General features: G+C 36.7%; 1 protein-coding gene across 7 annotated transcripts in view; it reads right to left on the bottom strand.

The window, feature by feature from the left end:
* Positions 1 to 16501, bottom strand: part of SATB1 (SATB homeobox 1) — a 98492-nt gene that overhangs the window by 24112 nt on the left and 57879 nt on the right. For all 7 annotated transcript variants that reach the window (XM_082392689.1, XM_082392688.1, XM_082392687.1 and 4 more), the window contains 2 exons: positions 15312 to 15524; positions 7284 to 7439 (listed from right to left, as the gene is read on the bottom strand). In XM_082392689.1, the coding sequence (XP_082248815.1) occupies positions 7284 to 7439; positions 15312 to 15524 (369 nt within the window). The remainder of the gene's footprint in view (positions 1 to 7283; positions 7440 to 15311; positions 15525 to 16501) is intronic.

Consider the following 16501-nt stretch of genomic DNA (forward strand, 5'->3'; position numbering starts at 1 on the left):
ATCTGATTTACGGAATCAGAGGCACCGAGGCAGCCGAGGAGGCTGGCGGTTTATGAAACAGTGTGTTTCAACCCAATTCCTGAGGCATATGGGTTGAAAAGGGGATTGTTTAAAAAAAAAAAAAAAAATTACACAAAAGGCCACTGGAATGGTTGAAGCAAGAAATCGAAGGAGAACAGATTCTCTATGACCAGACAACAGAAGTAGATTAAGTCTTAGAAAAAGGACAACTTCATCAATTTAGCGATTGTATGGCGACGCCACCAGCAGATTGGAGCTTATATTTTTACAAGGTATTTAATGATAAATTATAAAGTGGCTATATTTCTAGTAATCTCTAAAATACATATATATTTTATATATATAAAATATACATATATATTTTATATTTATATATGATATATAAATATATTTGTTTTATATATTTATATTTATATATATATTTATAAATATGTTTATAAATATATTTATATATATAACATTTTTAATATGTATATTTTATATATATATTTTTATATATATAAATGGATGGTCTATGATTTAGTTGTGTCATTTTGTCACGCAAAAGAACTACATGTGCAAAAGCCTAACAACTATAGTTATAAAAATGAATAATCTCAAAGGTTATTTTTTAAGGTGCAGGTCTTGCAAGGCCAAAAAATTCTACATCAGATTCCTATTACCAACATAAGTTCTTCCATCCTTCTTTTAGTACCTTTCACTGATGTGAAAGTTTAACAGTGCAGTTTCTTCCAGAGCTATTTTTCTATTGTCATTTTGCATAAATGCATTTTTAGAGCTCATTCGTTTCACGGGGCTTTTATTTTCATTTCTCATATGAGGGAAAAAGAAGATAAAGCTAAAATAAAACCTACCTTTACTACCCAAACCATAAAAGACAACTGTTGAGACTTCTGAGAAAACACTTTGTCTTTTCACTTGGTAGTTTGTGAAAGAACGAAATCAGTGATATAATTATGTGTGAAGTTTAACTGAATGATATTCCGTTTTGAAATTCATTCCTACTTAAGAGTTAAAACCCCATGGGTTTGGTCTCTTCCCTACTCCCATTTTGTAGATACTGGATCCTGTCCTGAAGAACTTTAACTCTTCAATTGTCAAAGATGATTATAGAAGGGCTTCCAAAAAGAGGAACTTGTAGGATATTTTGAGTCCACACTTTTCAATTTATACTACATTTTACGACAAAAGGTGGCCTTAGATTAAAGCAGATTCTACGAATATGTACTTGCTATACTCATGCTTTAGAATGCATTACACTGGCCTGCTTCAAAGTGGACCACTCCTGTGGTCACCTTCCTGGAACTTCCTCATGTGATGATCCTCTTTAGAGAGTTGGCTCAATATTCACAAATTGCTTCTTTTCAAATCTTGACTAATATTTTCCTATGACATTTTTTGAAAGATGGAGAAACTGGGCTTAATGAGTTTTGACTATACTTGTTACAGTGAACTTATTAAATGGGAGAATGAGGAAGATGCATTTATATCACTCTAGTTACCGCATTTTAAATTTTAGAGGAAAAGAAGTTTTTAAATGATTTGAAGGTGGCAACAAGATAAACCAAGAAGTTTCCGACTTGCTGCAATAGACAATATCAAGTGCCTTGGGGAAAAACACCCCTTTACGTGATTTTTTTTAGCCCAAAATATGATCGGCAAGTAAGTGTTCTATTTAATAATTCTGAACCTCCTTGATCAAACCCTAGATTAATTAAAACATATGCTTGTTTTTATAACACAGAAACGTGGAAAGGGCTCATATTCAGATTCACAAATTTAGGTCTTAAAACATCGTATAACATACAATCATGTACCTTTAAACTGCCAGATTATGTCAATGTTTATGTATTTAAAGCCATTAATTTCAAAAGTCCTGTTGAGCAACCACTAGGGACATAAAGATAGGTCTACACTGTAGAAAACTAAATCCAATATGGATTCCCAATATTTAGACAGAAGGGATTTTTAGAGATGGCTCCCACAGAACAGCTGAAATAGGAGATGGACGGGACTCCAGGTCCTTATCAAGAAGGCAGCACCGGGCCCTCCCCAAATGTGGGTTAACCTGAATACAGGCAGGTCCTGAGATGCTACACGCTGGGCTGTCTTACTTCTCTTCTCCCTTCAAGCATTCCTCTGGCCTCTTCCGTCTTCCCGGAAGCTGATCCAGGGAAACCTAACCTGTATCTCCCCAGGATCTCCTCCCACCCAGTGTAAAAAATAAATAAATAAATGAATAAAGTAAAATAAAATAAGGCACTAGATGGAAAATGTATGAAGAGGCAGTTCTCTCCTTAGATGCTGGCTGAAGGCAACTCTATTAGCCCAAGAGAAGGGGCTCTGAGGACACGATGTAAAGATCTTCCCACAGGCTGCTAGAAAAGCATGTGGCACCAGAAAGAACCGGAACCGTGACTCGCAAATCTGCAGGGGCCTCCTGTGGATCTGAAACAGGAGGTTACACAGGTGAAATCGTGTTGCAGCGAAGTCTGTTATGTGAACATTCCAAAAGCATGAATCAGCACAGGGCTTCAAAGTGTAGTTTCCGTGAAGTGTAATTTGATGCTAACAAAATAAAAGATGCCTTCGCTGACATGTTAGAATACACAATGCAGTCATGGTGCCGTGATTTTTTTTTTTCCTGGATTTTATCACTGTAGATTCCTATAACCAGCAATGAAAATGACATTCTTAGCCCTATTTCTACCTCTAATGATTTGTGACATATCATGTCTTACTCGTATTTAAGGCATTCCAATCACCATCTAAGAATTACCAAATCTGAAGATGCTTTTTTCTTTTTTTACCTACAAGCCCAAAGAGCACTAAAGCTTTCTTCTTTCTCCTTCACTCTCCCCTCTCTCTCCCATCCTAGAGGTCTTGAATCTCAATGACAAAAGTGTCTGAAAAGTAGATGGAAGAAAGCAAAAGGCTTCGAATTATCTGGTCTCTTCTACTGGTCGTGCTATCTTCACAGAGGCAGAAATTCTTTTTTTAGTGCAAAAAACCACACCTATCAAGCAGTCGAAGTTGTTGCAGCCAAAGACTCCAGTAACTACAGGACTGGTAGGTAGAGATTGCAAAAGATTCTACTGAAAAGCATGTTCAGTCAAATAGAATTTCCATCATCTAGTTGCTTTACCTAAAAGAAATACCCTGTTCAATAAAGCACTAGAGAGAAATCATTTTCTAAATGCAAGTGGGGATGCAGCCGCTCTGGAAAAGCCCTTTATTCTGACTGCATTACTGTATCTGCAAGCTCCACCTCTGCAAACATGAAAATCAATGTAACAATTCGACGTACAAGGCAAGGCCTACGGCACTGCTAATGTCCCCTTGCTGGACACACACCTTAAGTCTCGGAGCTCTCAGGAGGTTTACTGTGGAATAAAATTAGATTCCAACATCTGCCACCATTAAGGAAAAAATTCCATTTCCGTCTCCCATATGAAAACACTATAACCACTGAACAGTAACTGAACCTTGATACTGTAATGGTTATTACCCAAATCAACTATTTTTTTTTTTAAACAGTAAAATTAGCGAATTCTGCTCTCATAATTATTTGAATGTTATCAGACTAAATGTTTGATAAAATTCTAATATGATTCATTTGGAAAAACGGCTGCTTATTTGAATACCCAGAATATACAGTGTATTCATTTGTAGCTATTCACATTATGTTTAAAGCATATCATCTTTTTAAAGTTTGCATTAGCCTGCTTTCCTACCCAAGCACAAAAAGTGGCCTACCTTCAGTTTGCACTTGCATACTTTACCCAGACATTTCTATTAACGTTAAAAACAATCTCATTTCTATTACTCATCGAAGAGAAAGTATAATACATGCGAAATGGTGGGATCTGAAAAGTTGGTTTCTTTTCCTGAAAATACTTTGTGCGTTAGTCATTGCAGACCACAGCTACACATGTCTGGTTCCACCACATTCTGGGGCTGTACTATCTTTTCAAAATAATTCTGCTGCCTGCACATGACAGCATGGGACCTCCTCCCATGTTAAAAGAAATCTTGGGCTCAAAAAGGTTAAATCATTTCCCAATACCAGAACAGCCTGGACCATAGCCTCCTTTGAGTCTTCCACCATGTACCCTTCCCTACGCCCCAACCCCAAACAGACATGAAAAAGCTTGGCTTCTAAGGGCTCTATGTTGGCAAGAACCCATATTCCATGAATATGTCAATGAAGAAAGGAAAGCCCCTCCCATTTCCACTATCAATTAGTCCAGCATCCTTAATTCCTCTTTCCTTTGGTCCTGATGCTGCCTGGAACCCTGAAGAGACACTAAAATAGTGATGCAGAGATGCAGAGAATTTGGGGTTGGCTCTCCTACTTTTTAGTCAAGTAACCCTCGTGTAAAATGAGGAAATCAATGTTACGGCCCACAGGGTTACTGAGAACTAAATGCAGATAATATATAATGCATGACGGGGTCTAGCACAAAAAAGGTAATGAATGTTAGGTCAACACAGAGAATCAGGGCGAGATACAGAAGCAGATGGGGCTGGACCGGCTGAGATAAAATTGGCTCCAGCACATCCCTCTGTACACGTGCTTCATTTGGGAGGACCTCTGCCCATGCTGACAAGCCTTGGCACCTATCTCCGAGGCATAAACAAGTCTTGCACAAGTTAAGAATTCTGACCATGAGAAAGGTCCGTCGGATTTGAAGATTTTTTTTTGGTTTTGGTTTGTTTTCTAGTTTTTCTATTTCCTTCACAAAAAATCATGGCAGGTGAACAGAACTTAAGTCAATGGACTACCTGCCCTTGTTAAGTCAGATCTCTTCTCTTAGGGATATATACAGTTTTTGGACTGTCTTATTTTTCAGTAATCATCAACTTTTAGATTTTCATCAAGAGGGCAGTGCTAACATCTAAACTGAACAGCTAAGAGAAAGCTACAGAAACGCTTTTTAACGAAGTTCCAGTAAATTAGTAGTTAGGAATAACTATGTGAGGGAATGAAAGTTAACAGTCTGCTGGACCCCAGTAGTCTACAACTGGCCCCTTGGATTCTCTTTCAACCAGGAATGAGCTAGCAGCTTTGGGGGTTCTGGGGAACACACCATCATGGCAGATACACAGAAGTTGGCAACTGACATCTTTGCAAGTGACTCACGAGGAGCTTCGTAGGACAGGAATCCAAAGAGAAAAGATGTTAAAAAACCCCCTAGAACATCACTCACATGACATTATCAATCCATTGCTACCACTGTCTGAATAGCTCCAAAATCAGAGCTCAGGCCAGGAGGGGAGAATTGGGGATATCATGTAAAAGAAAGAAAGAATGAAGGTAGCAAAAACGCCGCTAGCCAGAAGGAGCTATGCTCTCGTCAGAAAGGAGAGGGAGGGTGGTGGTGATTATATGACAGATGCCAACTTACCAAAAAGTTTTAATATTCTATTTTTGTTTGTTGGTTTTAAGGCTGCCCCTTATCACAATAATGCATGTTTAGTTTCTCTGTTTATCTATTCTGGAGATTGGGGGAAAGTGTTTGGCCTTGTAAGAAGACAGTCTGTTATTCTTGATAATTTAATTGGGAAGGTCAGAAGAGATGCAGAATCAGAAAGAAAAGCAGGATAAACTATGTTGAAATATGAGATCCTCATCCTAATTAGACTAAATAGCCAAAAGAAGACGGTGCAGGGTGGGTGGGTGAGGGGCGACGTGCGAACAGGACATTTCTCCTTAATGCCTAGTCTTGGCATGTAAATGAAGACATCTGAAGAAGCACACAGGTTTGAAGCGGCTCTGACATTCTATCATAATTAGAAACATTTCAAGAGCCCTGTAATTTCCAATCAAAATTACAGTAATTTCCGATATACAAGCCATGATTCATGACAGAATTTTACATTCCATGAGAGATTACAGTGGCCTGATGTATGACACGCCGAGTATGGCACTAACATAAACAATTCAGTTTAATGTTTAAACAGCACTTGATGTTTAGAATCTCACAATAAAAGAAACATATTATTGTAGAAATTATCACTTTGACAGTGATTGAAGGGTACGCAGGCATGTGGCCTATAAAGCTATAATTTTTACAGTCCACAGCTTGAGTTTAATCATTTTTATATAACATTTCCAAGATATCCCTTACGTATTTCCAGCCAGCCTATAACTTAAACAAGAACAACCTTTTCTCAAGCAAAACTCCCAGCAAGGACCACTATTAATGTCGCTAGAGTGAAATTTCAGAAAAACCTAATAATGAAAGTACTGTATTGTAAATACATCATATTGTAAATAGTCTCAGGACTGTATAATTTTATCAGAGGCTGACAGCAGACAGGCTGTTTTACAAAGGAGAGTCCATTAATGATAATGAAATATATTTGTCTAAAATTTCCTTGATTGCCTCTCAATCTCACTTTGATAGTGTTATCAAATCTTTCTGCGAAGGGGACAAGACTTATGCTGGACAAGACCAGTATTCTTCTGGTCCTTTAAAAAGTATTCCTGGCCTTGAACAAGGGTTTGTAGATAACTGTGAGCTTGTTCATGTAGATGACTCTACTTCTGATGAACATAAATTATCAATATATGACAAAAAGACTGCATTATCTATTCTTCATTATGTCTTGTAGGGATTTGTCACTTTCCCCATTCAATTCGATTCATTTATAATTCAAAAGAGTTAGACAATTTTTCTAAGTGTAACTAAATTTGTGTGTCATATATAGGTATCCATATATATATATATATATATATATATATATATATATATATATATAAACTAAAATCATTACTTGGCAAAGCTGTCTGTGTGTGTGTGTGTGTGTGTGTCAGTTTGTTTTAATAAGCACACCTAACAGTTGTAGATGCCTGAGTTGGAACAGAAAAAAACTACAATGCTCGTAGTATTTTAGGATGGAAATCAAGGTCACCTACGTACTAATGAAATAATAATAATTCAAGTTATTTGTTCCATTACAATAGACCAGATGGAGAAACCTCCTATACATTACAGTACTCTTCTGGAAACAACTATTAACTGACTCAGGGATTTCCTGAGAAATCTGTGGTCTGGACAGTAGATGTTGGAGGAAACACAACCAAGTGTCTCTGTTCCCTGAATCTGAACCCTCTGTTTCATCATGAGCTCTGTCAATAATCCTGGAAACCGCGACCTCTCAGGGATGCAAGTTCAACTTGCAAATAGACACCCCTTCGAATGAACTTTCACAGGCATCACAGATAAACATTCTCCATGCCTAACAGAGGCTCTTACCTGGCTTTTGGTTGCTGCCACCTTTGCAAACAGAGCTTGGGAAACTTTAGCGCGCTTCATTTCCTGCTGAATCTCGTCGTAAATGGAAGCATTAATGTTCATGGTATTGTTCTCTGGTTTCCCATTCCTCTCAGTGGCAATGGTAGCTGTTTTCACCTACAAAACATTTTGAACATGCCTGTCATTTTCCACTGGCCAAACTGTTTTGAAGCTTCTCAGGCTCGGCATCCAAACTGGACATTGTTGCTCCTTTTATGATCAAGGTGATCAACAATGCGGTCATTCAACATGAGTTCTTAGCTGGAGATCAGATTGCTTAAGTTAAGGAAGTCATACTGTCACAGGTGACTGCAGCTGTAATAAGACAGCAACTGCCAGCTGACAACCAGGAATTATAATGCCATAAAGTAAGTTTTCTGGAAAACAGAATAGTTTCAAAGACTTGAAAACCCTAAACTAATTGTTTCCCAATTACCTTCCATTGCAATTCTAACAAAGGAAATTCACAATTAAAATCATAATGTACAGTGCTGTATCTTCGCTGGGTACCCGATGTCTAAGAGACAATTGCATCACTAATAGCTATTACATACTACGGCCTTTTTAATTTTAGACTCTTTTTTTTTTAATGCCTTTTCCTCTTATGTTTCATTTAAAAAATCTTCCATAACAAACCCATTTGCAGAGCTGCACATTTAAATCTTCTATCCATCCATCCATGAAACAGGTAGAGTGCCTTGCTTAATTATCATAAAGGCTGGTTGCATTTTACACATGCATGTCCAAGCTGTTCTGTATAATTATTTCATCATTTCCTGGCACCGCTGTATATAACTCTTTCCTTTTGACTGGTGGAACCAGACAATAAGAAAATAATAAGAAAATGTTTCACAATATTTAATAGAACATGACTGCAAGTTACACAAAATATATAAACAGTAACTTACAAATATATTCAAAATGTATAATCTTGAGTGAGAAATTAATAATGGTAATAATGATAAGCAGATATCTGCAGAAAAATGCCACAAAATTTAGGGGGAAAATCAACCTCAAAATTTACTGATATCATGATTAATCTTCAAAACTTAAAAACAATCTTTAAAACTTTAAATGTTTAAAATAAAAATTTGATCTTTATTGAGCATTTATAGGAACCAACCAGCCTGGGAAATTCACATATGAACCATGTAGCTGCTTTTTACTGGGAAACTGATGAAAACATAAATGAAAAGTTGTCCAGATGCAGGACCACATTTCTCCCAGCAAAGTGATTCATCAAGGACCACGTTTCTTAGGGTCCTTTACAGAATCCAGGTTTTCCTTCTCTAGAAACTTACCATCTTGGACCATTTCTCTCATCCACTAGGAACAATAGAAAATGAAGCTCATTTTAAGATAAACAAATGATTTTGGGGCACTAAATGACATACCTTCCTAGTCATACAGTAAGTCTTCTAATGTTTATTTCACCCTGCCCCCAAATATTTGGTATCAAAAGAGGGGCAGAGGTTATCCTAAGCCATTTAATCCCCTGCACTTAGTAAAGCTGAGTCTCCTTTACAACGTGCCTTCTGACTCGTAACTTCTAGCTGGTGAGCAAAATAACTCACCTCTGGAGGATGCAGCTCGACTCTCCCACCTGGACACTACCCTTGGGAGCACGGAAAGGATAATGCTGGGAAATGGTTGGACCACAGGCCCCCAGTGAGGACACAGAAGGTGAGGCAGGACAAGGGACCCACCGGCTGGCCTCAATGGCCTCTCCTAAAGCATAATCCGCAGACAGAAACGGCAAGAGCAGAGGCTGGATTTCCAGCCTTCCCCTGCCAGCTCTGGACTCCAGTAAGCAAGGGCACTAACTCACCGAGGCATCTTAAGGACTGGGGTCCACTAGGCACAGACACAGGGCTTTGAAGCAGTAATCTGCTAAACACCACTTTAGGAGCCAGAAGAGTTAATGCATTACCATAAATTGCCTACAAAGTTGCTTTGCTGAGATTCGCAACTTTGCTCTGGGGTGGTCTTGCTTTGAGGCAGAAGGATAGATTTGATCACCACATGGGGTCCCTTTTAACACCTATTTTTTTCACTGCTTAAATGAAAGAGAAAAGAAAAGCCATTTCAATCGCTTTGAACATTGAATGTTATGGAAATGGAGGCATGAAGTCCAGGGCATTGGAAGAAACAGTTCCTTGGTATCATCTGCTTAGCAACAGTTAAGAGGGCAGGCTTTGGAAACTTGGTGTTTCAGTGTGTCTTGAAAATAATTTTCATTCTTTTGTAAAAATGATGTTTAAGAATTTATCTTCGAGGTGGGTTATAATCATTTGTTTCAACCCTGTGATTTTGTTTCTAAAAATTTCTTTGGTTTAATTTTTCTTTTTTTAATAAAGCAATTACAACTTGAACCAAAAAGCAAACATTTTAAATCATAAAAAAAAATCAAATAACCATTTCCTAGTAGCCAACACAATCAAAAGTTGAAAAGAAGTACTTTAAAAAAAAAAAAAAGAAGTACTTTTTAAAAAAGTTCTTTTTAGAAGTTCTTTTTTTTGAAAAAGTGAGAGCAACAACTTTTAAAAATATTAAGAAACTGTATTACTCATTTAAAAAATATTTAGAAAAGCTCTTCCTTACCATCTTGTTGGCTCAGATATGCATCTTATTAGAGATAAGCTATTAGAATTCTGGAACCACATTTTTCTCTAAACACAAGGTATTGCTTAAGGGGAACTGACTTGGACAGCTTTTCAAAAATATGAAAGCTGAAATTTTTCCCCAGGTAAAAATGGAAACAAAAATCTTTTATACCTCACTCTACTAAGTACTATTTTAGCTTAGCACAAAAAAAATCTTTAATCCTGGTTTAGCTTTTAATATTATATCACACATTAAAATTCATAAAGTAGTTCATTCCAGGCAAAACAAACTACTCTTCAGCGCTTCTCTGCAAATAGCACAGGAGGTAAAATAAATGCAGTTGCTTTCTGAATAGCATTTATCAAGGTAGCGTGTACCACTCCATCATTACGGTGACACCAGGGAAGTAGTTAAGAATTGGAGCTTCTGCTATTTACCCTCCCACATGGGGAGAGGGTGTAGCACTAGGGTGTGCTTTTTATTTTACTACAATTGTGCAGTAGAACACAAATTTTTCATGAGAATTTTTTGCTCCTTTACCGCTGCTGAATTCATCAACCCATACTACAAAATGAACTGTATAAACTACATACATACTACATATGTACTACATACAAGCTACACAAAATGGACTCTGCTGTGGTCCTGATTGGTGTCTGTGCTCTTCCTTGATGCAAGTGGAATTGCCTGCAAGCTCATACTGCACACATGCATGAGGGCATGCCTATATGCAATTAAAGTTTGATGTAGTTTTAATAATAATTATAATAAAAGAGACTCACATTTATTAGTTGTTTATTATGAGCTGGGCCTTGTGTTAACATACATTAACCTGCATAATAGCCCTGAGTAGGTAACGTCACATTACTGCCCCATTTTTAAATTGAGAAAGCTAACAAAGAGGTTAAGTAATTTGTCCACAGGGCAAGGCTGAGAACTGAACTTAAGTCTAATACCAATGCTTATCTTAGAAATCACTGCAATACACTGAGTACCGGTGTGATGTTATACAGGACTTCTTTATTTGGAAAAATTCTTATTTTTTAAGACGTGCTGTACCTGCTTTTTGGTGGCCCTTTGTTAAATCTAGCTCATGAATGTCTACTTTTTAGTAGTGAATGGTTTTATCATTAGTTTAAAAAATCCGTGCTATTTTGAGGAATTCCTAATTGGTGACAGAAAACAGTCCCCATTTTCATGTTTTTATATATTAACACTGTTTTGAGTATCATGGTTCTATCTTTTTACACTTTTCTTCCTTTTATAGAAACAATATTAGTTATTTTCCAGATCTGGACTTTCAAAAGTCCTCTAGCTTTTAAAAGATGACCAAGAATGAGAAGCGTTTTCCAAGCACATACGTGATCTTAAAATTAAGCTGGTCAAGGGATTCATAACAAATAAAACTTTTATCAAGTGTGAAGTTCCTGCCCATAACTGAACCTATGTTTCATTATACTATAGAAGAATGTGTTGTAAAGAGACATAAGTGTGCAGCTACCAGATTAACTTAATTACATATCGCTCCTATTGATATAAACTTTGTACATTTTCTAAAACATTGTTATAAAATGTCCCATCTTCAGAAGAAACCAAAGAATGCCATAAAGAGATGTTAAAAAAAGAAAAAATATTATATAATTCATGTAAAAGTTATAACTTGGTAATTGTAGGCTTTCAAATGGTCCTTATGAAGACAGAAATTGCTAATTTAACTCCACAAGTCACACATCTTAAAACACACAAATAACTCCGTAATAAGTGCACACCTAAATAGAAACCATCAACTTAAAATGGATATGTTTAGTGCAACAGACAACTTCCAGAAAATAATAATTAATTACTATTAGTAAGATTCATCTTGTAAACTCATCTGGAAAATTTGCTAAGCGATAGTCAGAAAAGAAATCTTTAAGGCCATGGAGCTTTGGAGGGACTGGTTTCTCCCAGATACTCCTACTACCAAAGTTTGGAAAGGGCTCTTTCCTCTACAATCTCAGAAATGCCCAACTGTCTAAAGTCTTCCAACGTGGATCATTTGTCAAATATTCAATGTATTCTATCAGAAGAATATTTCACATGTGTTCCTCTTTCTAACCTAACAAGAAAACTTCTCATCCTCTCTGACAAACAGAAAGAGTCCCCAGGTTTCATTCTCTCCTTTCTAAAATGTCTGTCTTCTGGGAAGTGGCTTGAGGTAGGGGAAAGAGTATCAGACTGAATATGGGATTTGAAAACTTAAGTATTTGACTTTTCTCATTTTTCTCCTACCAAAAGGTTAGTCTAATGATTCCATGAATTCATGTACGTGAAGGTGCTTAGAAAACTGTGAATCATTATCAAGTGCAAGGTATTCATATTTCTTGAATTAGAGCATGTATATTGTGAAAATATGCTTTCAACAAACAGGTCTGGCCTGGAGCCTACTGCCCCAGCCAGAAGACAAAGCCCCTGGTGTGGTTACCCCTACCGAAGCGTGAGGCACAGGACCCATCTCGCCTAGGTAGAGCCAGCCGAGAGCTTCTTGAGGCTGGTCTAGGTTTTCCCTGGTGAGGTTCTCCGAAGAATAACACCCGGGGCCTGAAGGAAGCCCCTTCTTGAAGATGATTTATAATCTGAGTTCCTCAATGGTTTAGGTCCTTGGTCTGGCAGGACCCAGGGACATCCCAATCATCTTCCATATGACCTAAACTCTTCAGAGAAGCTGTTAGATAATCCAGTCTCTCAGGCCTAAAGGTGTCCTGGGTCTTCAGCGAGCCCCAAGGGACCTCTGCCTTCAACAAGCATTAGAAAGAAATCCTGTTCGGGTCCAACCCAAGCCAAAGACTAGTCTCAAAACAGATTTCGAGTATCTTCATTTGGCGGGGGGGGCGGGGAGGGGGTGGAAATGAAACACACAGTGATTTCACACAGATTCCTCTCTGGCAAAATATAAAATTTAAAAAGACAAAATCCTGCAGTCCTTTTCTATACCTGTGGTCTCCTCCTTTATTCCCCTTCCATTTTAGTCATTTGTAAATAAGCACATGAAAACCTTATGTGTGGTATACTGGTTCCAGGTTAAGCGCTGGATTTCAACTGCTGCAAAACAGTACTAACTCAACTGCTCTGTAACCCGTTTTTCCAAATCCTAAGTACTCATTTTACATTGATAATACATTTAATACATTAAAAAGTCCCTAAAATTTAATTCATTGAATCACTGTCAAAGGGTAAAAGGTGAACAAACTGGTTGTGAGCTCTGTTATGATAAAATTAAGGAATGCAAAGGGATTCTCTATGAAGCAGTGAAATAAAATTATTCACACATATCAGATAATCATTTCAGAATGTGGTTAGATGGCCAATAGTATTGTGTTAATAGAAACTTCTTTTCTTTGAAATAGCTTCACTAAGAATCTACAGTATCTAAGTACATTCAACATTGGCTAAATATCCGAGCTAAAGGCTTGGTCTCAACCCCCTCTTGAGAACAAACACATACAGCTGAGGGTGGCTCAACCAGTTCATCAGTAATTCAGGCCAAAATAAATTATATTTTCTACCCCAACTTATCAGCAGGTATAGTCTTTAGACATACATATAGGAAAGCAACCCAGAGTATCTTAATAGTATACAAAAATAAATATCACAATTAAGAATTAATGTAATTTTGGCTAAAAAAAACAACAAAAAACTTGATGAGTAAGGAAAGCAGAATCATTATCTGGAAAACAAATAAAAGCATTAAAATCCTAGAAAAATTAGAAAACAAAAGCTATATTAAGGAACTACTAAGTCAAATATTTGGATAGATTAAAACAAAAAAAAAGAAGCAGCTCAAAGCTTAAATTCACACTGGTCTTAAGTAAGCCCTTCTTTTGTTAGTATTGCAAGATTAAGTGATAAGTAAAATAACTCTGCCCAGAGGCTTTCCAATGATGACTGCAACAGCAAAATTAACTAATGATGGTACATATGATAACTCTAAACAACACAAACTCAGTGTTCAATCAAGTCCAAGTACAGTATTTTTTGTTTCATCACTCTTACAAAAGTCATATATGTATATAAAGAGTTCCTCATTCTTTTTGGTAAGAAATATTGTATTGAAGGCTTAACAGATCAAATTCAGTTAAGTGTGTGTGTTGGCAGATGGATACGTATGCATGTATTTGGGTGCCATTCTTTTCTGCTAGAGAAACATGTCCTTCTTACAATTATAGCAATGCCTTCCTTATTGTCTGCTCCTATAGACATCAAGACTTAATTGATTTTCATTGAATAAAATGGAGAAAATGGACCTTTGGGATGTTTCTAAACAATAAATCATTTCAGAACATTACAATATGCAGTTTAAGACCCTCCACAAGTGGCTGTATATTATGTCTATTTCTTATTTATGGAGTATCTATGGCAGTTTCATTTTTAGTGTTGAGTTATAGCTCTATACTTGGAAATGGATGACCATTTTTTACTATTGATGAAACTAACATTAAGAGATAATTTCATTATGACATTATGTTACATAAGCACTTTTAATTAGTATTCCATATTTACTTTCCATCGTTTTAGCTGACCTCATTTTTAAGAGTTGCACAGGCCACAAATTAAATGTGTAAAAAATATATTTGCTTGTGAATCTTACATCTAATCCACTCTCAAATTTGTATCTAATAGTTGTACTGAAAATTAACTTCTCAATTCTTATAATAGTTATGAGGCTACCTTTTAAACTTGATTAAAAAAAAAATACAGATGCGCATACACAGAACTACCTGGCAGATGACTTTTGTCCTTCCTAAAAAGTGCAAAAATTTGGAAAATAGAAAATGTGCCCATTTCTGGGAATATGGATGGAATTCCTTATCAGCCCCATTTAAAGCTGCCTTCAAGGATTGTATTAAACTTAATTATGAAAGATTACAAACGAGATGATGTGTAATTGGTACCAGCTGCAGTTGGTATTGGAAAGCATAAATACAAATGGAATTATTTATTTTTATTTATTTACTATTCAAATGGTGGTTCTAAAACACGCAGGGATAAAATGGACTTCATTACTTTTTTTTTTCCTATTGAGTTTAAAATACCTTTTTACTTAATAGTAGTAGAGCCAAGTATCCCATTTAAAGATGACTTTTCACCCCCAAAGAACCCCCCAAATGAAGCAATACAAAGCAATTTTTTTCCCTCTATCTAATTAGTAGCTGCTTGTTTTTATATCAGAATTAGTGAGCTGGGACCAAATTCTCCTCAAGCAAGTCTGTGAATTACTATCAAAAAAAAAAAAAATCCCTATCCATCTACCTTTCTCATGCTTGTTGAGATTCTTCCTTAGACTTTTTTTTTTTAAAAAAAACAAAAACAAAAAGCAGAAAGGTGAGGAAGAAAAAGAGACTTCACCTGGGGAGGGCGGCTGGGCGGTGTGCTTATCAGGGGGGCAGGACCCATCGCTGAGGCTGCATTCAAGCTCCTTTCCCTTTCATCCTGGTAAATTCGATCTCTCTCAGCTTCCGGTAACTGCAAGAAATTCTGCATAGCCCGAAGGTTTACCAGCAAAGACTGGGATGCAGTCTTGGGGTCCTCTTCCTTTCGTAGGATTTCTGAAAGCAAGCCCTGCAGGGAATAAAAGGCACAGGATAAGCTTGCCCCCATGCTCTGCCCAGCCCACGGTGATCCTTTCCTTTTCTTCCCCACTCTGTTCAGAAAATGAACAGTCAGAAGCATTAATTCCACATAGGAATATATTAGTTACAATTGAAGTGGTAGAGAAGAGAGCCTCAATTGTATTCTTAATTTTATTAAGCGTCTGCTTTACATATAACATAAACTGCAACTGCTAATTGGTCTCCTTCCTTTGAGTAGCTTAACTTGCCATGAAATCTTTCACAGAGAGAGGATTGAGGCAAGTTAAGAATAAATGAAATGCTCATAATACGACAGCACTGACCTAGACAAAGGCAGTGGAATGCCAACAGCCCAATATGTAAAGATACAAAGCCATTTCGAGAGAAGTAGGATTTACAAAGAAAATACTCGAAAATGAATAGTAACATACTAGGAAAAAGAATATCACTAAAGCATCATCTAAGATTTATGCTATGTTTTTGCAGGCAATATTTTACATTATTCCTTGGTTTTCAAATTATTGGAGTCAATGACGAGTGATTCTTTCTATTTACCGCTTAAGGAAACTATACTGCATTGCTTGCTATAACAATACCTCTGAGTAACAGGTTGAAAATTTGAACTTCAGAAACCATCCTTTAAATTTGAAATACATAACCCCTTTTCCACACTGCAAAAATCCATCGTAGCATGCCAAGAAAAAGAATATTATCAAATTCTGTAATAATCAAATTTCTTGAGGAATCAACATTTTTAATAGTGTTAGAAGAAATTCACAAACCATTAGTAAACTTCTTTATGGTGTTCCTCCCCAAATAACAGAGAATTGTTAACTACTTCTTTAATTTTTGGAAGAATGCATTTTAAAAATGGGTGTTTCTCCACAATTTTGTTTAAGAGCTTATATGAAATACAAGGATTAGAAACATTTTCTGCCCATTTGATAAGGACTGAGCAGGCCTTAC

Source organism: Balaenoptera borealis (assembly GCF_965194805.1).
Source record: "Balaenoptera borealis genome assembly, chromosome: 5".
NCBI classification, from domain to species: domain Eukaryota; kingdom Metazoa; phylum Chordata; class Mammalia; order Artiodactyla; family Balaenopteridae; genus Balaenoptera; species Balaenoptera borealis.